The following is an 8295-nucleotide window of genomic DNA, read 5'->3' as shown; positions in this document are numbered from 1 at the left end:
TAAAGAGTGAAGATGAGATATCGATATCGATATTTCGATATTTTAAAATATCGATATTTTAGGTCCGATATAATATCGATATCGATATTGCTATCCGATATCGATATCGATACCGATATCGATATTTCTCTTTCGATATCTCATCCCTACTAAAGAGACGCTAAATGACAACTATGGATGAACTAACACCACAATAATAAAAAGCTTATTCATCTTTATTGAAATATTACTATTACTACTACTACAACTAGGGAGTTAAAAGGCTTTTTTAATATTTACTGTAAATAATCTTAATTCTAAAAACTCCCGGAGAAAATAGGCCAACACCTTTATAAAAATAAATAATATAGATGCATGGATGGTAATATGGGTAGGTTATATCATATAATCTTGCACAAATGTTGGTTAATTTAATAATGTTTGATTATTTTTGTGAGAATATTATTAATAAATAACAACATTTCATTTTGTTTTCACATTAGATGCCCCAAATTCTGTTTCGTGGCTCTCAGTTCAGCGGCAACATTTCTATTTGTTTTTGTCTGTCTATTTAAAGACAGGTTGGGTTACACATAACCTACCAACTAAGTCTAATGAGAATGCGAAGCTAGAAATCAATTATGTGGTAATTGATGAAAATGTTCGGTAACAAAATAATTGTTAATTTCTCTCATTCACGATTCGAACCGAGTCGATTTTTTTTAATATATGCTGCCTAAAAATACTTGGTGAACACAGTCTTATTTATTTTTATGATAGTTTTATTTATTTATTTTATTCCAAAAAAAAAATTTTATTATTCACGTTAACCATCTTACACAGTCTCATAATCATTTTTTCAGTTGAGGATTTCTCTCTAATTGTTAATTTCTCACATTCACGATTCGAACCGAGTCGATTTTTTTTAATATACGCTGCCTAAAAATGCTTGGTGACCATAGTCTTGTTTATTTTTATGATAGTTTTTTTATTTATTTTATTCCAAAAAAATTATTTTATTATTCACGTTAACCATCTTACACAGTCTCATAATAAATTGTAATTTAACAAAATAAATAAATAGAATGTAAACGTAGGAAAAAAATTAAAATAAAATTAATAAATAATTTTATATAATAATAATTACAGTCAAATTTAGATAAATAACAAAAAAAAGTTTCATCGTATGACTTTTACTTTCAAAAAAAAAATATCAATGGTCTATAAACAGATCTAAGTTCCGCTACAGTTATTTGTTAAACAAACACATACAGTAGACTCCCATTTTAATGCTTTCTTCAAAGCAATGAAATATTACACATCGAATTTCAACCTAAGGGAGACAACAATGACGCATAAACTTACTCTGTATTATTCCGGGTAACAGATAATTTGTCTACATTAAGACTACTAGAGCCCAAAACAGCTAGAACATGCCAGAACAATTACTATTCATGAGAGCTATGTAAACAGTAAAACACATGAACTGTTAACGATTGTGGTCTACCCTACGGAAACTTTTACTATTTACGTAATTTCCGTTCCTCTAACTTCATACTGAATTTCATGTTTACAGCTAAGAGGAAACTTAATGTTTCATCTGCTAAGTGTTTTAAATATAGCTCGGGTCTCTGAATAGTAAAGACTGCTGTCTTCTAAGCGGACAGAATGAGTTAGACTGAGTTTACCCTAATTCCAGTAATCATTTATTTCTGACTTAATGTTTTAGACGGACTTGCCTCGTTACCAGACTATAAATTCAAAACTATCACGCAACTTTAAAGTTGGTTTTGCCGAAGTCTTTACAATATTTTGAGTTATTTACTGTCACCTTATGGACTAATAGAGTAAAAATAATATTTGGTCCTAATTTGAAAAGTGACTATCATAAAAAATTAAAATACCTTAATAAAAAATAATTTAAGAACACACTAATAAGAAAAATTTAAAGGAGAAAAAATCTTTACATGAAAGCTCTATTATACAGATATTTTGATAGCCATCTTAGAAAGTATTTTTAAGACTTTAGGACTCACATAATAAAAAAGGTTGAACTTCCCGTAAGATACAGTAGAAAATAGAGTTCAATTTGATTCTATGACATATTTTTCTACTGTATTGAAATCATTATATTTTTGTAATTTATAACAAAAAAAAACTCTATATATTAATTATATGAAAAATGAATCAAATAGTTAATCTTATATCCAACATAGTTATAATTGTTGGTAACAACATAGCAAATATGGGCATGTTTATTCTTATTAGTATGGTTATTCAAATATGGGCATTTTAAAACAAAACATCTGCAGAAATCTGGAATAACTAGATAAGTTATTAAACGTTTAAACATTAACTTCCAATATTAACATAAATATTTAATAAAATGTAGAAAAAAAAATGTTTTCACAGTTAAAAATTAGGGTATAATAAGAAAAAAATATATTATATTAAACATATTAAGTATTGATTTAAAAATTAAAATTTCGTAGAGTTTTGAAGAGGAGTATTATAAGATTATTATTATTTTTTTTTTTTATAAAACTATTATTCGACCAAAGTCGTTGTTGAATATAAAAATTAAAAGAACGAAAATATATGTTAATTTTCATTTTTATAATCATAACTAAAAAAAAAAAAAAAAAAAAAGATAGTTAAAATATTTATAAAAACTAGGCAATGATTCTTAATGAGCTACTTAGCTGAATTGATACATGCTATTGGAACTATTTTGATTTTTCTTAATAAATTAATTCAAGTTCATTTAAATTGTTTTTTATTGCTAACCCAGGATAAAATAAATGATGACACGAAATGGAAAGAAAAAATAATACTAAAAAAATAAAATAGGAAAAAAAATGATAAGAAGATAGTTGAGCCTGTGGATTTCTGATCTCGTAGAAGTAGGTGAGTTCTATGTATGTTTAACAAAAAAAAATCTCTATATATTAATTATATAGTGTAAAACATTAAAAAGATTTAATATGATGAAATAAACTAACTATTTCTTTGTGAAATTTTTTTTTCTTAATTCATAGTTTTCCTAACTTAATATGTATCTCATTTTTTAAATTTTACTATTCCACAGGGTACAGTGCTGAGGCCTATTTTATTCCTACTCTATATAAATGGGTTGTTCAATAAGAACAATTAAGGTAAACTAACTAGTAAATTACTGCTCTGATTTTTCAGATGAAAATTACAAAATCAATTTAACTTTATCTTCAATAAAAAAAACCATTTGAATTAATTGTTATTTAATTGAAATTGAAAAACCAATTCACTCATAAGGTTTTTCATTTGGATATTGACTATTGTCTAGTGCCACCTTGGTTCAACTATATTCGAACATTACCACAACTAAGGAGAAAAGTCATTATTGCATGCTCCAAGGAGGGGGAAGGTGAATCTTAGTGGTAGGAGAAGAGGGGTGGATAACCCACTAGATCTTAAGGGAGATGACCCCTGAGGTCTAGGGGGGAGGTGGACAACTCCGCTAAAAGAATCTACAATTGTCTGTTTTAGAAACAATAGTAACTCATATTTTCATGAAAGTAAACGAATGGTAATTAATTTCTGTAAATGAAATTTAGAAAAGATTAACTCAACGTAAGAAAATTAAAAAACAAGAATACCCCAATGGGCAAGACATTTCTATTAAAGCTACACAGAAACTAACTTGCATTCATTGGGGAGAACTAAATAGTTTTCAAAATCACGAATATGAGAACAAAATACATACTCTGATGTCTAAAATGATTAGAAAAATTGTAAATGGGCCATGGTTTCTGTTGCATCATATATTAAATAAATAAACACTCCATCGGCTCAAACTTAGAAACATGAAAAGTACTAAGCAATTTTATTTTAAATTACTCTAAAATCCTCTTTTTCATCAATTTTTACTTTTATTTCTTTATATAAATAATTAATCATTCATAGTAAGTTGTTAAACATATTAACATACCTTGTTTTGGTTGAGGTAGTGTGGATAGTATAGGGCCAGGTGGAAGGTAGCAGAACTTCTTTCCCGTCACTGCTTCTGTTACTCCAATTGCCAAGCTGTCCTCTGCTGCTTGTTGTCTCTTAAGTGCCACCTGTAGGAGGTTTTTAAATATTTATAGATATGTTCGAGGTTTTTCTGGATTTGAGGTTTTCTTTAAGTGTGGTTTTCCAGATAGAAGGGTTGGTGAAACCTTGTAGGAAGAAGTTATAGATGTAACAGAGCATAGGAAGAATAGAAGGTAATGAGGCTTTAATCGACTTAACTGGGATATTATCGAAACAATCCATAGTAGTACAAGAGCCCAAGAAGAGAAAAAAGGCATTTATCTCACCCCAATTTCTGATTACTTTAATGAAAACTATGTACCATTAATAGTCAAAATTGATGAGTCTGCCAAGTATAGGTAGGGAGAATAAAAAATGGCGGCTGTTTCAAAGCGATAAAAAATACTAATTTTTCATTCGGAGCTCTATATCTTAAAAAATAGGAACAACACAAGAAAACCTAAGAGAACGTCATTTAAAGAGTAAATTTGCTAAAATATGAGCCCTAATAGAGTTATTTACGTTAAATAGGTTTCGAGATATAGCTTTTTAAAAGTTTAAAACATTACATAAAAATGTTGTAAGGGACGTACTAAAAGATAAGTAGTTAGTGAATTTATTTTGAAAAATTTATATCTCAAAAACCATTCGACACATGTTTATTAGCACTCAAATTAAAGCTAGTTTAATGAGCTATAAAGTAGTTTATGATGTATAAACATAGATAACTTCGTAGGAGTAATAGTTTACATGAAATTTGCTAAAATAAATTGATTTATAGTTGTTTGGAAAAATTTTCATTTGCCTAATTTATATTCATATGTGAATATCATAAAAACTACTAACACTACTACTATGAAGATAAGTGTCATAAACTACTTTATAGTAAGTTAAATTTCCTTTATTTTGAGTGTTGGCAGACATATGTGTGTCTTATGGATCTAGAGATATATTTTTTCAAATATCCAACATTTTATACGAACAACTAGATCTAACATTTTGTGAGTTTATTTTGTCAAATATCATAAAAACTACTAGTCCTACAACGATAAACATGATAACCTATTTTGTAGTAAATTTAACTAGCTTTAATTTGAGCACTGGCAGACGTACGTCAGTAGATTTTAAAGAAATTTTGCTTTTTAAAAAGCTATATCTCGAGAACTATTAGACATAAATTGCTCTTTTAGGGCTAATATTTCAGAAAATTTACTCTTCTTTAAATAATGTTCTCTTAGATTTTCTAGTGTTGTTATTATAATTTTGACTAGTAATTATACATAGTTTATATTGATGTAATCAAAAATTTGGGTGAGTTAACTGCCTTATCATAGTTCTTTTGGAGACACTCGGAAGGAAACTCGGAGAAAAGGACAAGTTATTTTACACCAATTGTTTCTAACTTTAATAATCTGAGATAAAGTTTCTAATCAACCTAATGTTTTTTTCGAACAACGAGAAATCAACATTTTGTGAATTTATTTTTACGGAAATCATGAAAATTGCTGACACTTCGAAGATCTATGTTATGAACTTAATTATAGTTCATTTAACTAGCTTTAATTTGAGAGCTAATAAATATTTGCACCACGTTTGTTGAACTTATATTTATCATGATATTAGCCAAGACAAATAAACAACATATTGATATTTCGTTATCTGAAAAAAAAAATGCACGAAAAACTGTATCTCAAGAACTACAGAACTTCAACGGCTTATTAGGGCATATATTTTAGATATCATCTACTTGAAATAATTTAGTTCTATTAAGTTTTTTAGTGACCTAAGTTGTTTTAAGAATATTAAGCACTGATAGAAAAATGAACAAAAATATTTCCTTTAAAGTATAATAATAATAAAGATAATAAATATTTGATTTTGCAGGAATAGAATGATTTTCAGGAGGTTAGGTGCATTTTTATCACTTAAATACAAAAATTGTAATGATAAATATAAATAAGATATAAAAGATACCTGTTTGGCCATGACTCGCTGCCTCTCTGCAATGAGGCCACACTTGGCACATGAACATGTCGCGTACGGACAATCCTTCTTATGTCCCTTCAGCCAACTGATGATACCGTGGTTTCTACATCGAGCACATTTGGGGCGCCTCCCTGGACCCTCGCTACTCATCTGATAAAGCCAAGCCAAGAATTTGGCGGCACCAAAACCTAAATATTTAAAATGGTAGGATTAATATGGCAACCCTATCGCACTTTTGTGAATAATAGTATATAATTTCACGTAAAGCGCTTTCCAAGAAAACGTTAATCTGTTCTCTTGTGATATTAGCTTTTTTTTTTGGGGGGGGGGGGTTCATAAAAAACGATTTTCATTCGAAAATTATGTATGCATATGATGTTTAAAATAATAAAATTAATAGAAAATTGAGGAAATTAATAGAAAAAAAAAGTGACAGAAATTTAATACCTAACAGGTTGCTTCGACTCTATAAGTTTTACAATTCAACAGGAATAGACTCACGTCCGAAAACGTGCGGATTGTAAAAATTTATCTTTCGAAGTTCAGTTCGTTAAGCTTACGTTTCGCGGCCGATATACTTGTCCATTTAAATAAGTTATTCGAAACAGTATGAATCGTATTAACACTAAACAGAGACTAATCGATAACACACACACATCCACATATATGCTGCTATGGTGCTTACCTTAGGAAGCCCGAAGTATCGGTGCCGATAACCACAATAATCATTACTTACATGGTCTATGCCGAAAATGTTTGTTATCCACGGTATGTAAGTTCAAAATATTGGCTTTCAGTTCAAGTTTTTTTTTTTTTTATTAATAGTAATATTATGTATTGGACGATATTTAAAAACTGGTGTTCATTGGAAAATAAATAGTCAAACCCGATAATCGTAACTTTCATTGCTGTCCGCCTCCAATTTTTCACTTATTTTCGCTATTGAAAATAAACGAGTGTTTCTATATGCAGAAAAAGTTTCGTTTCTAGAAATTTGGCATAGCTTATTAAAATCCTTTGATTAAAATTAATTACAACATATGACACTGTGTGTGTTCTTGTTCCACAGTTTAGAGTAATTTCCGTGGACGGGTTCGTAAGTCCGCCTGTAGACGAATAAGTAAAGGGAATTCCGGAAATAATTACACACAGAAAATACTTGTTGATCTATTATATCTTCCTTCTTTACCATCAATATTTTGATTTCGTGAAACGCCACTAATGAAGTAGTATGCTAGATGCCGTAATTTTCAAATGTGGAATTCATCATTTCATTGCTTTATTTTTTCACAACCTTCGAAAGAACCTGAAATCGGAGTATTTAAAGGTCTTCTTAATAAAAAATTGAGAAGAAAAGATAAAGATTTTTTTTTTATCATTTCTTTAATAAGGGTTTTATTTAGTGAATGTAGTTTCGGTGGCAAAACACAGTTCATTATTACATACAAAGGAATCTTTACAATCGACTAAGACACTAAAAAAAAAAATTTCTCCCTCTCAAAAATTGAGGTTTTATGTACCTAGATACTAGGAATCCAGAAAGAAAAAAAAAAAATCAGTCCTTCCTCAAGACCAGTAGACCGATTTTGTCAAATTGGGCAACAGAGTCACTAGTTATCCCTAGATAATTCTCAAAATTCGATACCATAGTCCACTTAATTTTTCAAAACGGGTACCGATTAGACATTTTAGTGCACAGGTGCACAGTCCGCAACTTCGTTCCAGCTGGGTTTAACACAACCAATTACCTTAGGATGGAACTCGCCATTTCAATTACAGATATCTCGGAACTTTCTATATGATCGCTTGAAAGATAAATAATTGGTTCGTGGACCATAATGGCCTGTTGAGTTCTGCACGATTAGTAACGGTTAAGAAAAATGACAAAATTTTATGTTGCTAAGGTTTTATAATGTTAAATCTGCTGCATATCTTACTTAGACTCCCTGATATGTTTTCCAGATGGTCGGCTAAGATTAGTTACACGATTTAGTGAGATTCTACAAAACTCCAACAGCTATGGGGTCTACTAATCTTAATTTTCAGTAAATAAAATGAAATAATCACTAATTTATAAATTTGGGTACGTCAGCCACTTGTACTTGTAAAACTTCTTGACGGATCTGAAAAATAACATGGAAAATGTAGAGCTATTTGGTCATCCATTTTGTTTCAAGGCGGCGAGTAGCATGTTGATATTTCTTAAAACCTTCTCTGGACTCAATATAACAACGAAAACGAATTTTCATCAAAATGAAATAAGCCGTTTTCTCCTTGACT

The 8295-nt window shown here is 29.5% G+C and overlaps 1 protein-coding gene across 1 annotated transcript in view; it reads right to left on the bottom strand.

The window, feature by feature from the left end:
• LOC106692623 (doublesex- and mab-3-related transcription factor dmd-4) overlaps positions 1-6197 on the bottom strand; it is a 16252-nt gene extending 10055 nt beyond the window's left edge. Inside the window, exons 1-2 of the mRNA XM_014438674.2 lie at positions 6004-6197; positions 3947-4076 (exon numbers count right to left, since the gene is read on the bottom strand). Coding sequence (XP_014294160.1) covers positions 3947-4076; positions 6004-6165 — 292 coding nt within the window. The 5' untranslated portion in view covers positions 6166-6197. The remainder of the gene's footprint in view (positions 1-3946; positions 4077-6003) is intronic.
• Positions 6198-8295: the final 2098 nt, after the last annotated feature.

This window comes from Halyomorpha halys, unplaced genomic scaffold (assembly GCF_000696795.3).
Source record: "Halyomorpha halys isolate HHAL.00 unplaced genomic scaffold, Hhal_1.1 Scaffold64.1, whole genome shotgun sequence".
In the NCBI taxonomy this organism is placed as follows: Eukaryota; Metazoa; Arthropoda; class Insecta; order Hemiptera; family Pentatomidae; genus Halyomorpha; species Halyomorpha halys.
This window is presented reverse-complemented; position numbering and strand designations above follow the sequence as displayed.